At 39.3% G+C, this 21,477-nt stretch overlaps 1 protein-coding gene and 1 long non-coding RNA gene across 7 annotated transcripts in view; one reads left to right on the top strand and one right to left on the bottom strand.

Annotated features, from left to right (window-relative positions):
* LOC311600243 (transcription elongation factor A protein 1) overlaps positions 1–21,477 on the bottom strand; it is a 71,965-nt gene that overhangs the window by 44,707 nt on the left and 5,781 nt on the right. For 2 of the 3 annotated variants that reach the window (XM_084786741.1, XM_084786739.1), the window contains exons 3-8: positions 12,969–13,034; positions 11,452–11,499; positions 10,202–10,272; positions 6,621–6,694; positions 4,188–4,289; positions 1,962–2,138 (exon numbers count right to left, since the gene is read on the bottom strand). In XM_084786741.1, coding sequence (XP_084642867.1) covers positions 1,962–2,138; positions 4,188–4,289; positions 6,621–6,694; positions 10,202–10,272; positions 11,452–11,499; positions 12,969–13,034 — 538 coding nt within the window. The remainder of the gene's footprint in view (positions 1–1,961; positions 2,139–4,187; positions 4,290–6,620; positions 6,695–10,201; positions 10,273–11,451; positions 11,500–12,968; positions 13,035–21,477) is intronic. The other variant, XM_084786740.1, reaches the window with a different exon arrangement.
* LOC311600598 overlaps positions 1–21,477 on the top strand; it is a 36,731-nt gene that overhangs the window by 9,865 nt on the left and 5,389 nt on the right. Inside the window, exons 2-4 of one of the 4 annotated variants that reach the window (XR_014780285.1) lie at positions 4,159–4,304; positions 5,601–5,658; positions 11,050–11,445. This is a non-coding gene — a long non-coding RNA (uncharacterized lncRNA). Of the gene's footprint in view, positions 1–4,158; positions 4,305–5,600; positions 6,615–11,049; positions 11,446–21,477 lie in introns of those variants that run through there. The other 3 variants (XR_014780284.1, XR_014780286.1, XR_014780287.1) reach the window with 3 other exon arrangements.

Raw genomic sequence — 21,477 nt, forward strand, 5'->3', positions numbered from 1 at the left:
AGAAAAATGAAGCTCGAACAGAAATTTCATAACATCTTTTAGGATTATTATTGTATATGGAAACAAAAAGCTCCCATAACTACCTAGTTCCATCACACATTTGTATTTTCTGATATGTAAATAAGACCATGGAGTCAGAAAGTTTAAAATGATAGTACCTATACAGACAAGTTTCAGTAGTGTCTACTTAATGACAACTAAGTTATCAGTGAAAAGGCCTAGTTTTACCATTTTCTCGTTAAAATGAAATGATACATGACTAATCCTTTGTGTATGTGTGTGTGTGTGTTTCATAAAGAATTATACACAGCTACTCATTTGAAAGAAAGTATGTATATAAGACACCTATTTAAAATTTGTTATCTTCTCTGAGAGAGGGTCTTTGTCAAGGTGGTCAAGAGTTTGAATTTGCTATGTAGCCCAAGATGGTCTTAAAATAAGATCTTCCTGTCCCAGCCCTTCCACGTGCTGGGACCGTAGAGGTGTACCCTGTCTATCAAGAAAACTTTTGAAAAGGTCTATGTATAGTCTCTATGTACTTATTTCCTTTCATAAATCTCAACCTCATCTCCTTCTTGTTACACTAAACTCTTTCTTGTACCTACTTTATGGTGGCATATTTGTTAGTCCAGTGAGCTACAAATGTAAGGTCCCTTTGATGCCTCCTGTCCTATCTATAGGATTAACCCAAATATACTAGTGGACTCTGCCTCACCTGGTTCATGATCTATACCACATCTCACTTCAACAAATAGCTTCCTGCTACCTAGAGAACAAATCCTTCCTCAGCAAGCATATACACTTCTCCAAGAGAGCCCTCACTCGCTTTATCATCTATCCTGAAACCTCTCTCCCTCTCTGGCCACCACATGCTGGCCTTGAATTAGGGTGAGGATGATCTTGAACTCTGACCCATCTGCTCTACCTTTGAAGAGCTGGGATTACGGTTGTGCCATGATTCTGCGTGCAGGCCATATGAAGGGCAAAGAATGGAACCCAGGGCTCTGTCTGAGGCAGGCAACCACTCTAGCTACTGAGCTACACCCCTAACATATCTCACATACAGACTTTTTCCCATTCTAGCCAAACTAGACCGTTCGCTTTTCCTGCCAGCCACTTAGTCCCCTTTACCTGCATACTTGGTATCTACATACTATCTACATGTTCTAGCTACCTCACTGTGGTCTCAGTGCCTTCTAAGGAATAGTTTATTTCACTCTTCTCAGTTTCTCAGGATACTGTTTAAAAAACAAAGCACTACAAATACAATATTATATCCCCAATATGTTCTGATGGTTGTTATTTGGGTATGTACATTTTCTCTATTAAACTTGAATTCTTAGGCCAGGTATGGTGTTGCACACCTTTAATCCCAGCACTAGGGAGGCAGAGGCAGGCGATCGCTGTGAGTCCAGGACTGCCAAGGCTACACAGAGAAACCCTGTCTTCAAAAACCAAAAAAAAAAAAAAAAAAAAAAAAAAAAAACCAGAAACAAACAAAACAACCAAATAAACTTGAATTCTTATAATTCAAATTTTACTAAGTAAGGTGTATTTATAAATTGGCTTTTGGCAGCTGGGAATCTCAACACTTTCATCAGAGGCAAGTGGATCTCTGAGTTTGAGGGCTAGCCTGGTCTGCAAAACAAGACAGTCAAGGCTGTTATACAAAGAAACCCTATCTTGAAATAAAACAAAACAAAAATCCAACAAATAAATAAAAATTTGAACATATTAAAAGTTAGCTATTGGATTATATACAATGCTCATCTCTAAAAGGTGATCAGATTTTAAATTTTTAATTGAATAAGATATCATTAAAATTTTTGTTAACTTTATTCAATCATAAATTCATTCATTAACTCCTTTAAATCACCAACATCCAAGTATTATTTATCTTGAAATTATAACATAGGAGAAATTAAATTAGTGACTCTACTCACTACTTCAGAGACACCTACCTCATGACTTGAGCCATGCATCATGTTCTCATAGATTTTGAAGGTGACATTGGCTGGATTTACCAATGACTTTAGTTTTTCAACAGTAAGAGAACCAAACACTAGGGGAACTAAAGTGTCACAAGCTCCATGGCACTGGAGAACAGAAATATCTCTATTAGCGCTATTGATAGGACCCTGTAAAACAAATAGAAAAGGAATGTTATGTATCAAACATATAAAGGGCTTATGCTAGACTCTTAAAAACTAGAGGTATATGTGTTATATCTATCTATATAGATATAGATATGTTATTACTTGTAATTCAGTCAAATATTTCAGCCAAGCAAAATCCTCTCTATCCTTACGCTCCCCGGCATCTTTAAACTTCTATTTAATTTAAACTTTCTATGTTTCTACATGATTATGTTGTCATGTGTTATAATAAGAATTTCCAATGAATTGATTTCTTTAAGGCAATTCCATTTTAATTCATCTTTTATTTTCAGTGTGTTAACATGAGAGGTAATCAGTAACTATTAGCACACATTAGATAAATCATGTTCTCAACTTCATTTAATTGAATTAACAATAAATTATGTATAGTACGCTGAAAAGTTACTACATGGCAAAAGACTAAACTCTAAGAGATTAATTTGGAATGTGGCATTTTAGTACACCTGCAGTCCCAGTGTTGGGACATGGTCTGATGTATTTTGATGCTAATTAATGTTTACTGTCTCTGTGACTGACCTTTTGTTTAATGAAAAGCCATCCCACCTGGTCAGGGCAGGAAATAGGTGGGGCTAGGAGAGAGAGGAATTCTGGGGGGGGGGGGGGAAGGACTACCATGAAAAAGGAGAAAGGAGAGAGACCTAAAGTGAAGAAGAGAGAGGAAGGCTGCCATGGGTTAGAGGGAGGAGAAGCACATGGCTGGCATGGATGGAGAATCCAGCCCAGATGAAGAACGTTGGCAAGTGTTTGAGATTACGGATGGGAAGTAACTTGATAAAAGTTATTGGAAACAGATGGCATGGGATTGAGGCAGGGATCCCATGCCTGCCCCGCTATGGGGGGTAGTTTAGAGGATTGATATCTGCCCTGCCCCAGGTTAAGGCTATTTTAAAATATCACAAGTGTCTGTGTCTTAATTGCTAGCTGGGGCTACAGTTAATCCAGATAATTTTAAAGACAATATGCCAGCACTTGGGAAACTGAGTTAGAAGATCTCAGGTTTGGTCCATGTACTGTCTCAAGAGCAAACATAATGGCAACTTGAACACAACAGTAATGTGACTAGCAATGTTCAAGGCTCTGTGGCCAACCCCAGGACCAAAAACAACAAGGAAAGTGAAATTCAGAATCTGAAAATAATCTCCACATCTCTCATAGCACATTTCTTATTTTACCACTGTTAAAATATTTTAAAATTCTATAGTAAAATCCTGCTGTCAGCACAGTGGTGGCGCACGCCTTTGATCCCAGCACTTGAGAGGCAGAGGCAGGTAGATCTCTGTGAGTTCGAAGCCAGCCTGGTCTACAGAGTGAGTCCAGGATAGCCAAGGCTACACAGAGAAACCCTGTCTCGGAAAAAAAAAAAAAACCAAACAAACAAAAACAAAAAAACAAAGAAACAAACAAAAACCGGGCATGGTGGCACACTCTTTTAATCCCAGTACTCAGGAGGCAGAGGCAGGAGGACTGCAGTGAGTTCAAGCCCAGCCTGGTGTACAAAGTGAGTCCAGGACAGCCAAGGCTAACACAAAGAGACCCTGTCTCCAAAAACCAAAAACCAAAACCAGCAAACAAAACCCATGTTCTCAAGTAACTACACTTAAAATTTGACTTAAAATTTATCAAATGATTAAATGTAAGACAGGATAATAAGTTCATCTTACTCTATAAATAATCACAGAGAGGACATATTGATCAAGTAGTAATACATCACAAAAGTCTAAAGAAATATTGTTAAAATGAGGTGTCTGATGTGAGCCATGAACAGTTGGTGGCGGGCTCAACAACTGAAGCAAAGGTACCACTGTAGTGTGGGATGTCTGCAATACGGGAGGCTGTGTTTGGAGCAGAAAGAAGGAAGATGAGGACTCTTTATTTCCCATCCAATTCTCTACAAATTTAAAACCTCTAAAAAAGGATAAAAAGCTCATTAATTGCAATAAAAAAGACGACTTGCTCCTAAACATTATCTGCTATGTTCTAGTGCTGTAATCTCACCACCACGCAGGCTACCTGTGAAAACGAAGCCCGAAGTGGAAGCCAGCAACTGAGCGCAGTGACGCCGGCCAGCTTCTGATGTGTGGTGAGAGCAGTGTATAGAGATAAAGCGCCTCCCTGGAACAGAAGAAGGTAGTTAACTGGAGTACAGTTCTGCCACAGCACATGAGAATTCTTATTAGTAATGTCCATAAGAAAATATATTGTGAGCAATGTTAAATCAAGCCAGCTGAAGAATGAAAATATATATTATAATGCATGGATTTCTACCTCCAAGAAAATATACTAATACATCATGGCTTAAGAATAGTCTGAATTTATAGTTTTCATTTTCCTTTTTGGAAAGTCTTAGATATAAACCCCAAATTAAATTTAAATTATTTTTCTAAAGCAGGAATTTAAAATAATGCAGATGGTATACTGGACACTTTTAGAGGTTTGCCTGTCTAGCTCACAACACGCCCTGTGTTGGGAACTATAATTCTGTCATCCATCTAGATGCCACCCCTTGTCCAGGCCCCCTACTTGCTGTACCACATGGGGATATGAGAGACTTTCTGATCCTAGGCAGTGATGTTTTCTCTCAGGACTGTGGAACTAGGATTCAGTTACATGCAGGACACCACTATATGGCTGGAAATGTAACGTGTAAACTCCAGAGCTATAAAGCTAAAATGGTCAACAGCTGGTAGAGAGGCAATAAACAGATGAGTAGAGAGAAAATGAAGATGGAAAGTCCTCCACTGGTTTCCTTAGGTGTCTACAGGGTTAGTGTGAGGTCAAAAGGTTGAAGTCAGGCCTCTTCCACAGTGTTCTCTACCTTCTTTTAGGAGGCATGTTCTCTGCTCTCTGCTCTCTGAACCAGGTAGCTCAAGGGATCTGTCATTCGCCACTTCCCTAGCACTAGGGTTAGGGATGTTTGCCATCACACTCAGATTTGTACACAGGTTCCAAGGATCCAAACTCAGCACCTCTTGGTTGTGTGGAAAGCACTTCACTGCTGAGCTATCTCCCCAGACCTAGGAATTAGTTTCTGTAGGCCATAATCAGTATCAAATAACATAACTATGTGTACATTATATTTTAAATAGAGCATTAATTTACCTTAAGCTTGTGTGGGGATGTGTATTAGCTAGACAAAAACATACCAATAACACCTTTTTATTTAATTATTTTTAAATAATCTATTTCGATTTTATGTACATTGGTGTTCTGCCTGCATGTGTGTCTGTGTGATGTCAGATCCCTCGGAGGTGGAGTTACAGTTAGTTGTGAGCCACCTGGAATTGATCCTGGGTTCTCTGGAAGAGCAAGTGCTCTTCAATAACACCTTTTTAATGTACTATATTAACCACATTACCATATATTACTACATTCCATTGAGTTTTATTGTCTCAACTGATTCCAGAATTCTGACATTTCTCATAGTTACTGACTGAGGAGATTAGAAGCTAGAACATTCTGGGGAAAGGTTACATGGAAACTGGTGAGTAAAAATGTAAGTTCACAGTGGGGACATAGAGCTTCTTGCTGAGCTTATGCTAGGACCGATGGTCATCACTAGCACCATGAAACTAACCAAGAAGGATGTAAGGTCAACACAGAGAAGCTGAGCATAAAGAAATATCAGGCGGGAGAAAGAAACCCAAGTAATACTGTACTTATAGCTCAGCTCCATCTTAGAAACTGAGACACTTAACCTGTTGCCTTATAGTCCTGTTTCAGTAAAAGAAGCCTAGCTGCAGTGTATTGTGGTTACTTTAAGAAAGTACATTCTAATCTCTGTGAGTTCAAGACCAGCCTGGTCTACAGAGCGAGTCCAGGACAGCCAGGGCTACACAGAGAAACCCTGTCTTGAAAAAACAAAACAAAACAAACAAAAGAAAAAAAAAGAAGTTACATACTAGCCAGGGCTATAGAGTGAAACCTTGACTTGAAAACCAACTGACCAACCAACAAAAACTAAAAGCACATTCTAGATTCCAATCAAGTATTTAGTGAATCAATTTTGAAGGCAATTTAAAAGATAAGGCAATTGTGGTAAGAAACTAGGAATGGCAATAATAAATGGATGAAAAAAGAAATAAAAGTGAGCCGGGCACAGTGACACACCTCTGTAATCCCAGAGGCGGGCAGATCTCTGTGAGTTCGAAGCTAGCCTGTTCTACAAAGTGTGGCCAGGATAGCCAAGGCTATACAGAGAAACTCTTGTCTTGAAAAAACAAAACACACACACACACACACACACACACACACACACACACACACACACACAAAGAAGTAAGTGTATACAGCAGAAATAATTTCTATCCAATCCAACTTAATTCAGTACCAATGAGCTAAGATTTTGTAACAGCTCCAAAAAAGGGACTCTTCCAAAGTAATATATTTGAGTTACATACTTATAGATAAATATGCTTATTCTGTGGATCTGACAATCAAACTTACCTGAGAAAATCCTCCCAAAATAATTCTGTTAGAAGGAATGCCATTCTTCACCTCTTGATCTATCAAAGCTTTTACTAAAAACAAGAAAAGCATCATTAATATTTTCAACGTACATCAAGATAACTAAATATTAGAAATAAACAATTGAAGCAAAGTATATTAAAGGCAGAAGTGAATGAAAACCTTAAAGCATTCTATTTTAAAACACAAGGAGGCATATAGTTTTATGATCTATAAGCCCTCACATTCCACAGGAGCTGCTTAGCTTAACATTCAATAACTTCTTGTTATATATTTTCTCACAGACATATATGTTCTTTTCTTTATGGTTAATTCTCATGTATTATTATATTACATGTATCATGTATCATGTATTATGTATCATGTACATATGTAATACATATGTATCATGTATTATTATTATATTTTATAATTCTTCAATAAACTAAATGGAAATTAGGTAAAACTTGTCATCTAATTTGTGACTTAGAGTGTTTAACACCATTAGTCATGTTTTTAAAAACCACAGCATTACTTTTTCCTATAATTCAAATTATTAGGGGCTGGAGAGATGGCTTCAGAGGGTAAGAGCACTGACTCCTCTTTCAGAGGACCTGGGTTCAATTCCCAGCACCCAAATGGCAGCTCACAACTGTCTGTTACTCCAAGATCTGGCATCTTCACACAGACATATGTGCAGGCAAAACACAAATGCGAACAAAATAAAAATTAAAAATTAGAATTCCATTTAAATTGAAACAGTAAATGATGGGAGAGGAATTTCGGATATCCATTTGAAATTCTATGTGGGCACCCTGTGTGTGTCTGATGCCCACAAAGACTAAAAGAGGATGTCAAAATCCTTGGACTGGCAATTAAAGACAGCTATGTCCAAATTTAAAGTTATTTTTAGTTTATAAAATAACTTAAGCATAGTGGATCATGCCTTAATCCCAGCACTTGGGATGCAGAGAGCAGGTGAACCTCTGAGTTCGAGGCCAACCTGTTCTACATAGTGAGTTCCAGGTCAGCCAGGGCTATAGAGACACCATTTCTCAAAAGCAAAACAAACAAGCCAGGTTGGGGGCAATACGCAGGAGGCAAAGGCAGGTAGATCACCATGAGTTCTAAGCCAGCCTGGTCTACAAAGCAAGTCTAGGACAGCCAAGGCTGTCTCAAACAAACCAAACAAACAAAAATTAGCTCTTAAAGTTAGTATGAAAAAGAAAAGGCAGTCCAACCAGTATGAAAAGCTTGAGATAGTGGGTTTTACACTGGGTTTTACACTAGGAAATGAAAAAACTATAGAGACAAATGAGGAGAGGGGCAAAAATAGGCCAGCTGTCAGGAAGGAGGAGGCAGCGATGGGCTGCCTAGGAGGCTGAGATTATTTAGCTTTATTTTCTAGATTATACCAACTGATGGTATAAAACAAAGTTGTTTTTTTAAACAAAGTATTTTTTAAAACTACAATAAAAGCAGCCACAGCGTGGTGGGACATGCCTTTAATCCCAGCACTCGGAAGGCAGAGGTAGGTGGATCTTTGAGTTCGAGGCCAGCTTGGTCTACAAAGTGAGTCCAGGACAGCCAGGGCTACACAGAGAAATCTGAAAACACACACACAAATAAACATATGCAAGCAGCCACTTGAAGAAAGTGGGTTGCCAGAAGGCAACCCGTAACTTATTTATTCGGTAACATATTTTCTCTATTCTTGTCTTCTAAGCTGAATCTCTGACCGTCATTCTCTTCCATATTCATTTTAGAGGAGGAAAAAAAAAACAAAACAAAACCCAGCTTTATTGTTAAAAGAGAATCTTTTACTCAGGGGCTTACCTAACAAGGACAGCTCTTACATCTTCTATAGGTTCTAACACACTTAAACCCAAATGTGTCATTTATTATTTAAGACAAAACCTTAGCTTTTTATTCTAGCCTTAACATTCACACTGATAAAGTCAGTGGTCACAGTTTCACATCCCAAACAGCGAATGTGTTTTGAATGTATATTCTCTATCTTAGAGATTTAAAGATGTTCTTAAAATGAATGAAATGATTTTTTTATCTACTGATTTTTATCCATTTTGGAAAACTTCAAATAAATATAAAAGTAGAAAGATGCCGGGCATGGTGGCGCATGCCTTATTCCCCGCACTCAGGAGACAGAGGCAGGTGGATCACTGAGATTGAGGCCAGCCTGGTCTACAAAGCAAGTGCAGGATACCCAAGGCTACACAGAGAAACCCTGTCTCAAAAAAAAAAAAAAAAAAAAACCAAAAACCAAAAACAAAAAAACAAACAAAACAAAAAAAGCAAATAAAAGTAGAAAGAGCAGGCCATGTACATAGGTCCAAGACTGCAGTGACCAATTCTCAGCTGGGTTGGTTTCTTTCTTTTTTCTTTTCTCTTTCTTTCTTTCTTTCTTTTCTTTTCTCTAGGATTTTCAAGACAGGGTTTCTCTGTGTAGTCTTGGCTGTCCTGGACTCACTTTGTAGACCAGGCTGGCCTAGAACTCACAGCGATCCGCCTGCCTCTGCCTCTCAAGTGCTGGAATTAAAGGCGTGCGCCACCACGCCCGGCTGGGTTGGTTCTAATGTGACCCACAAACAGAAGTCACCATATATTCTAAGTCATTGCCAGCAATGCCTGTAAATAAAAGGCTGGTGCTGCGCAATTCTTAAAAACTACATCTCTGAGTAAGTTCATCTGTTTTCACCCACAACACAATCCTTACAACTAACTTCATGGGGAAGTTGAATGAGCCACTATATAGAAAATGACTACGTGGTAAAAAGCTAAGTGCGACCTATTGTTACTTCACTGATATTAACCACTGATACCACTTTTACTGTTAGTTGCCCTTATAGTATGACATTCTATTACTTCAAGTCTCTTTAATAACTATATAACTATATTAAGTACAATTTTCTCCATTGCCTATGTCTTTTTGATTGGAGACAGGGTTTGCTGTGCAATCCACGCTGGCTATCTCTTACATCCATCTTCTTGCCTCAGCCTCCCAACAGTTAATATTATAGATGGGCACCAACATGCTCATCTTAGCGTGTCAGTCAAAACAAAACCTCTTTCCCACAAAGCTCAAGTTTGATGACTGCAACTTACTATAAGAGCGTATGCAGACCTAGTGTGGTGGCGCACACCTTTAATCCCAGCACTCAGGAGGCAGGGGCAGGCGGATCTCTGAGTTTGAGGCCAGCCCAGTCTACATAGTGAGTTCCAGGACAGCCAGGGCTACACAGAGAAACCCTGTTCTCAAAAAACAAAACAAAAAAAGAAGAGTTAGTGGGGAGGGGAAGTGTGAGCAAGTGATAAGATGGAGCAGTGGGCGGGGGGTAGGCTGCATGGTAGAGCGCCTGTATAGGACTTGTGAGGCCATAGGTTAGTCCCCAGCAAAGGGAGGAGGAGAAAGGCAGGAAGCAAGGGAAAGAGACAGAGGGATTAGCATCTGAACACATATAACTATATTATATTTAACCAAACACATTTAATTAAAATTTAACTAATGGATCTACTAAAATATTTATGAATGTGTTTGCCTTTATAGTCACTTTGGTACTTACCATTTTCTGCTGCCTGTTTAATTCCAGATTCATCCTCCTCGGAATCTGGTGAAAGCCCAATAATATCAAACCTAGAAAATAATGGCAAGTGTGAAATTCCCAAATCATCAATAAAAATATATTGAAAACAAGAAAGAAAAGAAGGATAAAATAAAAGAAATATTTGATTCTAAAGGCCCATACCTGGCAGATATGTTTACTAACTTCAAGTTAGTCTGTAGAGAAATTACAAACAGTAGTACTCAGTGGACAGATGAAGCTCTGTTTAAAATGTGCTGTAGGCACCTCACATCAGAGGCCACGAAAGCCACCCTTTGTCCCTTTCTACTCCTCTGTTGAGTGTGTGTTCACATGACAATGTCCAGCAACAACGGACAGAACTTTTAGTTTAGTTAGGAACCCTCCACACAGAATAGGTCAAAGAACCCAAAGTGAAGGGGACTAGGAACCTGTACAGCTGTCAAGGAATTAGGAAAACAAAACCAAGCAAAAGAGTACGGGGTGAGGAGGAAAGGAAGAGTGGACGCAAAGACATCAGGCTGCAGGGCCTGGTGAAGTCTCACAATAAACAGTGCAGAAACCCGGAAACGAAGGACATACAGCACTAAGCTTACTTGTCAGGGTTGAGTTAAATGACTGCAAAGTTGGAACATTTCCATATGACAGCACTAAAGACATGTCTATGAATAATTAAATGAGAAAAGGAAAACTATTCCTGGAGAAGAGGTAAAGGAAAAACAGCCCAGTCAAGGTTATAAATGCACCCAAAGGACAAAACAGTAGGGACTAGACTGAAAATGAAAGTGTCAAGATCAAAACATTTTTGTTTGGCAAATTTGGTGTCTCAGCAGTGAAAAGAAATCCAGAGCGAGCACAGAGAGACTCACAGCTCTACTTTCTGGCTGGGAAGGGCATGTGAGGCACCTTGAGAGGGCTACGGGGCCAATGACCTGAACATCCACCATCCAGGAAGGCAAGGCTGGCAGAGGGAAGGGCTGAGCTGCAATCAGAGTGCGTGTCTCATTCTCATGAATCAAATGTTTGGTTAATGAGCAGTCGGACAGATTTCTCTTCTTACAGAAAAAAGCTGCTCTACCTTCTGTAAAGTTAACTCAGTTATAAAGCATGAGTTATAAAGGCTAAGCTTAACTGTTTTCTTGCAATTTAAAAATACCTAAATAAAAGATGTACACAAGAGCCATTCTGAAAAGGCTAAAAGGTTGTTACTGAATAGGTACACTCTTACTTACCAAGAAGGCATAGCCATATTCATATTTAATGTAACCGGCATCACGGGCCTATGTGGGAAAGAAACAGCATGTCAGGACAGCAGAGCCACATTTCCCTGTATGACTGGAGAAGTATTTCACACTTCCACACCGCATAGCTCTGTCCTGTTTACACCAGACCTGTTTTCTGAAGACAGAGCAGCTGTTGCCAAGAACTAAATTTGGCTCCTAACAACTACTTTTTGTCTCAACGGCCTTACTTTATATCTGTAAGTTCTAAGAACCAAGACAATTGGAAATGCACTAACAATGAGACTCTGGTAAGAGCATTTTATTGCCTTGCTACTGTACCATTCCCATAGGCCTGGATTACATTTTGCTTATTCCTTAGTTATATACCTGCTTGATGAAGAGACCTATAAATAAGTATAAGCTCTACCCAAGTGTCTCTTATGTTTAACTCATCTGGAATGACAAATAGGCTCATAAAGGAATATAAATATACTCTTAATCACCAATGCCACTATCCTCCTTATTCATACAGCAAAAAACAATTCAAAATCCTGTGAAAATGTAAACTTCCCCAGATTAGGAAACAGGCTTAGAGCAATCCAATACAGGGACAATGTAGTGGAAATTCAAGTAAGTCACGATTCTGTCTCTTGTTTGGGCTGGCCATGCTAGCCAATGCACTCATCTGTAGCCTACAGAGGTACATCAGATGCTCTGCAGCAGGCCAGGGAGATCTGCAGGCTCTTTTGCTCTTCGCATACTCATCCAGTCACCCTGTTATGTCTAAGGAGGAAGCACTAGCCTATGGCATGAACCCAATGCTTCTAGCTCTCCCGCATGGCTACTCTTAGGAACCATTCACCTCAAAAAAGCCAAGCTTATTGATTTGTCGAGTTATGACACCAGCAAACATTTTCAGAGCCACAGACTGATATCTTACCTACTACAGTGTATCACACTACTGCTAATTAATAAAACACACGTGTCTTCAATTTAATAAAGACTTCCCACAAATCTGGCAAGTAAACCTTGTTTATGGATAACCCACGGGTCTCTTTGGAACCTCACAGGCACTTACGTATTTAAGAGAATTGGTCTGGCCTTAAGTTCACCTGACCTCTAGAAAAATATCTTAAATTTCAAAAAGGGATTCCTCCCCCACCTCCGCCCCCATTTAACCAAGAGAATATTTCAGCTTAAAAAAAAAAAGATTTATTATGCATACAATGTTCTGTCTGCATGTGTGTCTGTAAGCCAGAAGAGGGCACCAGATCTCAGTATAGATGGTTATGAGCCACCATGTGGCTACTGGAAACTGAACTCAGGACCTTTGGAAGAACAGATGGTGCTCTTAACTTTTGAGCCACCTCTCCAGCCTGAGAATATTTTAGCTTTAAGGAATGCTAATTTTTTTATTTAAAAGGGGAACAACTATATTCAGATATTTTTCTGGAAAAGCAAAGCTATTACAATTTTGTTACAGATTCTGAAGAAAAAAAAAAACCCAAAATATTAGAAATACTCACGCATGTGGACAAACGTATTTGATGTGGGAACTTCTGATACCCGCAAAGGCTTCTGCCCATCCATGCCTAGTAGACAGTTATTAAAATCACGATATTAACTACTGTTTTACATTCTAGTAAGTTGGTAAAGAACAGTACTTAAAACGTAAAATTTCTATGAGGACTGATGCTCGCTCCATAACATGCCTTGAGAGTGGAGACTATGCTATTGAGCACCTCTGCTGACGTGGAAGCAACAGCCCTTCTCTAAGGTTTGCCTAACAGAGGATGGTCTCCGTGAGTTCTGTCAACAGATGCTGCTGTTAGATATGATTTGATACATAAAAGACCTTTAAAACCACCAGGAAAATTCTACAGCTGATAAACACATTTTAGCAAAGTAACAGGATATAAAATTAACACTAAACTTCATAGCCTTCCTTTATACAAATGAAAAACATATTAAAGAAATCAGGGAAATAGTACCTTTTACAACAGCCTCAGATTAAATATATATTCATATACATGTACACATATGTATACATGTATATGTATATATATACATATATGTTGTAAATATACTAAAAACTATAGATTCAAGATAGTTATTACAAAATATATAAATATAAATTTCTTATAACCAAACAAATGAAAAACCTATAATAAAAACTTTAAGATACTAAGGAAAGAAATGGGAGACACTAGAAAATGGAATAACCTCCCATGTTACTTAGTAGGATAACTACTGTCAAATGGCCATCCTACCAAAAGCAATCTCCATATTAAATGCAATTCTCAAAGAAAATATTGAAAATATCAGAATTCATACAGAAATAAAAATGACCTATGATAGTTTAAAACAATCTGAGCAATAAAAAAACACTGCTTGAAAGCATCACCACCTCTGACTTCAAGTTATACTACAGAGCTATAGTAGTAGCAGCATGGCCTTGGCATAAAGACACATTGGTAAGTAGAAAAGAATGGAAGAGTCAAATAAAAGCCAACTGGTTCTGGATAGGTCAAAAGTACACAGTGGAGAAAAGGCAACTCTTCAACCAATGGTACTGATCACACTGAAAAAGAATGAAATTTGAGTCTCATCTCTCACTCTACACAAAATACAACTTGACATGGATCAAGGATATCAGCATATGACTGGATGCCTTGAATTAATGAAAGGAAAAATATAGAATACACTCAAACTCACTGGCACAGGAAAGGATACTAACAATAAATGGGACCTCACAAACTAAAGTTTCTATACAGTAAAGGACACCATTTAAGCAAAGAGACAGCCTACAAAATAGGGGAAAAAATCTTTACCAATTATATACCTGACAGAAAGTAACTAGACTATAAAAGGACTAAGAACAAAACTGCAAAATACTAGAACATCATAGAAATAACCTAATTTAAAACGGGGTATAGAACTAACATCTCAAAAGATGAAATACTAATGGCTGAGAATCACTTAATGAAATGTTTGAGATCCTTAGCTATCAGGAAAAGACAAAAGTAAAATTATTTTCAGATTCTCTTAGCCCAATTCAGAAATCCTAAGATTAATAAAAAACAAATGACAGTACATGTTGATGAGGACATGGGGGGATGGGAAACAGCAAGAAGCTGAGACTCCATCCACGTCCACACCCTGCCGTGTGCTACTCCTGGGTGTATACCCACGTCATTCTGCAGCGACACTTGCTCATCCACATTCTGGGCAACTCTACTCATAATAGCCAGAAATGGGAAGCAACCTGGATGCCCAACAACAAATGAGTATAAAAGGAAAATGTGGTACATTTATATAATGGTACATTACACAATTGAGCAGAAAAGAAAAAACTGTACCATAGAATTTTCAGGCCAATGGATGGAGCTAGAAACAATCGTGCATGAGGTAACTGAGGCCCAGAAAGACAAATATCACCTGTTTTCTTTTATGTGGGAATGATAGCTTTTATGCTTCAGACTTGTGTACATCATTTAGAATACTAAGAAGTTAGGGATGGGGGAAGGGATCTTCCAAGGAGGGGATATAAAATAAAGAGTTATTAAGGGATAAAGGAGATATTAGAGCAGGAAGATTAAGTAGGGTGGGGATGGTAAGGCAGGGCAGAGGGACTATGCCACATGGAGACCTGCTGCTCTAGAGGCTTCCCAAAATATGCACACATATAAAAGGAATTTAAGCCAATTCACCGTATAATAGAGGGACGGTACCACAATTAGTCAGGATATGCTACCAAAGGGTTCCATAGGCTGCCCTCCACCGCAATATTACAGGCCATTGGCAATGCTATGGAATAGCCTCTACAACCTGATGCTAAGACCCTATTGTTGAAGACAACATACTCATGTCATTAAACACGGAGAAACTGAGCTAGTATCCAACTGGAAGCTTCACTCCCACTGGTTAAGGGGCACAGGGATAGAAGGCTCTATACACGCTACTGGTTAAGGGGCACAGGGATAGAAGGCTCTATACACACTACTGGAGGGAAAAAGAAGTCATCAATTTCACCAGCTGTGAACTCTGCTAGCAATAACAGCGAAGTGCTTGCTCACTGCTGTAAGAAAGGTATGAGTGTTGGGGAGTAACCAGACACTTAAAAAAGTGGATTTAAGGTCTACTACATAAGATGGAACCCATAACTAATACTGTTATTGAGGCCTTGGGTAAATTAATATCTTAATAAAAATAACTCCCAATGGCATGCTGTTTCCCTTGTCACTGTTCTATTGTTGTGACAAAATACCACGACCAAGACCACTCATTAAAAAGGCATTTACTTGGCAGTTTGCTTACATTTTCAGGAACTGAGTTCATTTCCAGGGTGGCACCGAGAGTGTGGCACCGAGAGCATCAGCTGAGAGGTTACATCTGACCCAGAAGCAGGAGGCACAGACAATGGAACTGGCCAAAGCTTATGAAACCTCAAAGCCCCGCCCCCCACCAGTGACAGACTTCCTAATCCTTCCTAAACAGTTGGAACCAAAACATTCAAACATATGAACCTGTCGGGGGCAGGGCAGTTTTACTCAAACCTCCACATTCCACTCCTGGTCCCCATGGACTCATAGCCATCATAATGCAAAATGCACTCAATCAAACTGTAAATCCCCATAGCCTTTTTAGTCTCTATACTGTTTAAAAATCCAAAGGTCCACTCCAGTCCCTTGTGAGACTCAAGACACTTTCCTAATTCTAACTCCCTATGAAATTAAAAAAAAAAGCAAATCATATATTTCCTAACTGGGGACTCAAGGTTCCTGAGGGCTAGAGTCCATGACCACCATGGCAGGGGGCATAGCTGTACTAGGAATTCTGTGCTTATGTGTGTCGTAAGTACAAGTTCATGTGGATTTATCTATTATGTGTTGTCAGAACATGCTTCAAGAAAGAAACTGTGTGAGATTTTCTGAGTGCTTGTGAGAAACCAAGAAACTAAGAGAAGAGTCTGTGACCTCAGTTTCTTAAAAAACATGGGATTGTTCTTGGAGCGTGTTTTCCTGCTCCTCCTAAGAGTGGAGGGTCAGGAGTGAGTTTTCTTCAGATTACAACAACTGGCTATCGCTATTTGTTTATATGCCTCTATGGAAAACATGCTCTGCCACGTGCAGCTTGTCCGCCATGTGCGGCTTTTCTGCCATGTGAGTGTGATTGACTTTACTCATGTGACTCTCCTTAACTCTCAGAATATAAATTGTCTGATGCTTGGAATAAAGTTGGTTGTTGCATGAGACTTTAGTCCATCTCACTTATTCGCTCCATCCCCCCAGGTCCCAATAAAAAGTACGTATGTGTGTGTCTGTGTAACTGTATTAAGATTTACCTGGAAAGCTCTAAGATATGTTGAAGCAAAGAGCTAATAAATGGAAACTGATCCCCATGCTAATAGACTTAGCATTGTATTCACACACAGAGTGAGATTCCACTTCACACCTACTAGGAAAGCTAGAAAATAGTGGGTGCTATTTGTTTGCTAAAACAGGGTCTTACTCTGTGACTGGATGGCTTATTCACTAAGTAGCTGGTATCAAACTCCCAACCAGCTTCCTGCCTCAGCTTTCTGAGTACTGGGTTTACACAGATATGTGTCACAGTATCCATAGTAAAAAAAAAACAAACAAACAAAAAAAAACTTTCTGCAGTGTTGATACACACCTGCACTTCCAGATCACCAGACCAAACCAGAAATTATCACGCCATCCCGGTCCTTGCCTCTGAGCATTAACCTGGGAGGCCTTTTCAGCCTTGTGCCCAAAGCAGCATTTAAAACACAGAATGTAGGGCTGGAGAGATGGCACTTGTTTGCTTTTACAGAGGACTGGGGTGTAGTTCCCAGCACTGCCATGGTGGCTCAAAACTGTCCGTAACTTCAACTCCATGGGAATGGACACCCTTTTCTGTTCTCCACAGGTACCAGGCATGCACATATATGCTAATAAAGCACTCATACACATAAAATGAACCCAAACCAAAATAGAACACAAAACCTGGGTAATCTCAGCACTAGCTATGTCAAGGGTTTATAGCTATGTGAGTTTATAGCCTACTTGGGTTACATATGAGAACTTGTTTCAAAACAAAATCAAATAAATTGTATTGTAATTAAATAATAAAATATAAACCACACACACACACATACACACACACACCCTTATTAACCACTGTAAAAGGCAACACCTCAGCCACATGAGAAGAGGTTCTTACCTTGCTCACCACTGCCAATGCTGTTTCAGTTTCTTTCTCTTTTTTAAAAATTTACTTATTATGTATACAGCGTTCTGCTGGCATGTGTGCTTGCACACCAGAAGAGGGCACCAGGGATCTCATTACAGATGGTTGTGAGCCACCATGTGGTTGCTGGGAATTGAACTCAGGACCTCCAGAAGAGCAAAGAGTAGTGCTCTTAACCTCTGAGCCTTCTCTCCAGCCCCCTCAGTTTTTTTTTTACAACCTTTAGGTATATCATTAGTGTATTCTCTATTTTGGGATTTGTGTTAATGACCTCAGGGATAACTAAATAAGCCATAAACACCATGATTAAGATTTCAGTTAATTAGAGCTCTGGGAATGGACAGTCACCCAAAACCATATTTATAAAACATTGTCCACCAATTATTAAGAGTCCAAATAGAACACAAGTTCAATTATCTTCCTCAAAGTATTATTTCAAGCCTGGCCTGGTAGCATACACATGTAATGAACCCTAGTACTTGGATGGCTTAGGTCAAAAGATTGTTAGCCTTGAGGTCAACTAAGCTACACAGAGAATTAAAAGGCGTCCCAGAACAGATAGCAAGACAGTCTCATAAGGGGGAAAAAAAAACATATATAGTAAAGCTTGATTTAATATGACTAGCTAAAATGTTTGACTGCTTCACCTCCCTGTAATCTCATTTTGTTGAGAAATGGTGACTTAAGCATATGGAAGCTAGGAAAATAGGATTCAGACAAAAAAAATTAATGTTATTTTTATAGTGCTTTTTAATATATAAAATCTTGGTCATTTTTTTCCATATCAAATGGTCTACACTGCAGGCCTTTACACTTTTTAAGACCTTCTGTGGCTTGTACATTCATTCCTATTCAATGATGAAGACTAAAAAAGCTGGAGTCATGAGCCTGGGAATATAACATAATTACCAGAGTGCTTTCGTAGCTGTAGCCATGCAATGGATTATTTCGTAGTAAGAGTGCAATACCAGAGCTGCAGAGATAGCTCACACTTGTTCTGCAGTGTGAAGACCGGAACTTGAATTCCAGAACCCATGAAGAAAGCCCAGCATGGGGGCTGGGGCTGGGGGTCGGGGTGCAGGGGTGGGCTGGAGCGATGGCTCAGGGTTTAAGAGCAGTGTCTGCTCCAGAGGTCCTGAGCAAACATATGGCGGCTCACAACCATCTATAAAGTGATCTGATGCCCTCTTCTGGCATGTAGGTGTACATGCAGATAGAGCTCTCATATGTATGTACACATATACATGTATATGCATATATGTATTTATGTATATGTATGTACACACACACACATTTTGTTTTAAAGGAAGAAAAAATGAAAGCCCATAGCCCCAACTTCGGAAGAAAGTGACAGTCCAAGAGCTTGCCAGCCTACCTAGTTAAAACAATGCACTTCTAGTGTAGTGAAAAAAAAACCTTTCTTATGCCAATAAGGCAGAGAGCAACAGAGGATGACACACAGTGTCCTGTTCTAGCTCTACATGTGCACATGGGTGTGAGTGTCTGAATAGTCAAGTGTATGCACCTCCTCCCAAAGGAAAATGCAATATTTATCTATGTCACATTAATGATCCCGAAAAACAGGCCAAGTAAGGAAGCCTGACGCTGAAGACAACATAGTCTGGGTTCCATTTATATGAAACATTCAGAATAATCAAAACCATAGAAAATGAACTATTAAGTAATGCTTAAGAGAAGAGTAAAGAGACTGTCATTCATGAAATGCTGAAAATTAAGGTGATGATCTTTGCAAATAAGCTAAAGATCACCCAATCATATATTTTGAAAGTGAGAATTTTATGCTATATGAATTACATCTCAAACAATGACATTGGTAAGTGGTAAGACAAAATTGAATTTGGGTCATTGTTTCCCAGCCTCTATCGAAGGCACAAAATGGTAAACACTCTTACATAAGAAAATCAAAGGAGTTGGGCCATGGTGGTGCACACCTTAAATCCCAGCACTACAGAGGCAGAGGTAGAGGCAGGTGGTATCTGTGAGTTTCAAGGCCAGCCTTATGTAGGTCAATTTGTATTCAGTCCTTCACATTTTTTTTCACAGATATATGAGCTTAAAATGTTTTAAGACCAATATTAAGCACCTAATCAGAATTGTTTTATGACCTACATGCACATACATACATCCCCAACTGAATTAATGGAGACAGAGGGACAGACAGAACACAAACCTAATAGCAAACTTTTATAAGTGGGGTGTTGTCTGGTTTGGGATGTGGCTTTGTTTGAAATGGTCTTGCCAGGCTGGAGCGATGGCTCAATGGTTAGGAGTACGTCTGCTCCTGCAGAAGACCAGGGGTAGATTCCCAGCACCAATATCAAGGCTCACAGCCATTGTAATGCCAGTTTCAGGAAATCCAACAGGCATGTACCTAGGACACACACAGGCATGTAGGCAAAACATTCATACAAAATAAATATGAATTAATATAAAAATATAAAAAAAAGAAAGTCCTGCTCTGTAATGCAGGCTGGTTCCAGCTCTGTCTAGTCTAGGCTGGCCTGGGACTGCCAAGCCTTCTGCTTCAGCGTCCATGTGCTTGAAGAACTATGCTGTCCATGATCACAACCAGCCCACACGCCAGAGTCCAGGGCAAACAGTGAATCCGACACATTCACTCCAGTCTGCTTATCTTTTGGAAGAGAATGCAAAGTATTGTGCAAGGAATGTCCCTCATCCCACATAAATTCTCAGCACATCTAAATTCTCATCAGTCTTTCCATCTAATTGGTCAAAGGCAAAATGACTTAACACAGATCGGACATAAAGCCAGACTTGAGAAATGACATGAAAGTGAGACCAGAGACGTCGATGATGCAGAAGTAAAAATGAAAGTAAAAATGCCAAGAGGCCAGAGGAAAATGATGTGAATAACTGTAGTGGATTTGGTTAATGGTAAATCCATTCATTAAAAATATGGAGAGGAAAAGACTATCTTCATTAATGTCAAATATCTTCTTACAAAATATTTTTAAACATTTAAAATATTAAATATGCAAGCATTTAACATTTTAAGTGTTATATTCAGTTATTATTCAAAATGATTAGGTAGCATCTTAGCCAACTAATAAAATACAGTATCACCAGTAGTAGGACAAGAATTAAAATCATGTGTACCTGAGGCAAACAGCACCAGTCATAATAGGCCACCCTGAGACTGTCAAAAATGAGCAACCACCACCCAAACAGGGGCAGTCTATGAATCAGCTGTATCCCTAAGCAGTACCAAGCTCATAAAAGCAAGACTGAAGGAGTGACTTCAGTGTGATGTGTACTCCTGGATCAGGTCAACTAAAGGAAATGTAAATGGTGCTGGTAGATTAGATGGTGACAGTAGAATTGGTGGCTATATTGTCAGCTTGTGAGAATGTTTTTGACCTTAAAATACAGACCGAGGCCAGCAAGATGGCTCAGAGGATAGACAAGGCGCACCACCAAGCTTCCTGACCTGGGCTTGACACTGGGACCCACATGGTGAAGGGAAAGAACCAAGTCCCCAAAGCAAAAGCTGTTCTTTAGCTTCCACACACATGCCCTACATATTTATAAAATACACACTGAAGTGTAAAGGACTAGTGAGGCAACGTGGCTACAACTTTTCTTTTTTCTTTGGTCAGATGGTTTCTCTGTGTAACCACGGCTTTCCTTGCTCTGTAGACCAGGCTGGCTTCAAGCTCAGAGATCTTCCTGCCTATACCTCCTAGTGTTGTGTGCTACTACGTCTGGCTTTCTTTTTTTTTCTCTCTCATTTTTTATTTTTCT

This window comes from Acomys minous (genome assembly GCF_964271855.1).
Source record: "Acomys minous genome assembly, chromosome: 1".
Lineage (NCBI taxonomy): Eukaryota > Metazoa > Chordata > Mammalia > Rodentia > Muridae > Acomys > Acomys minous.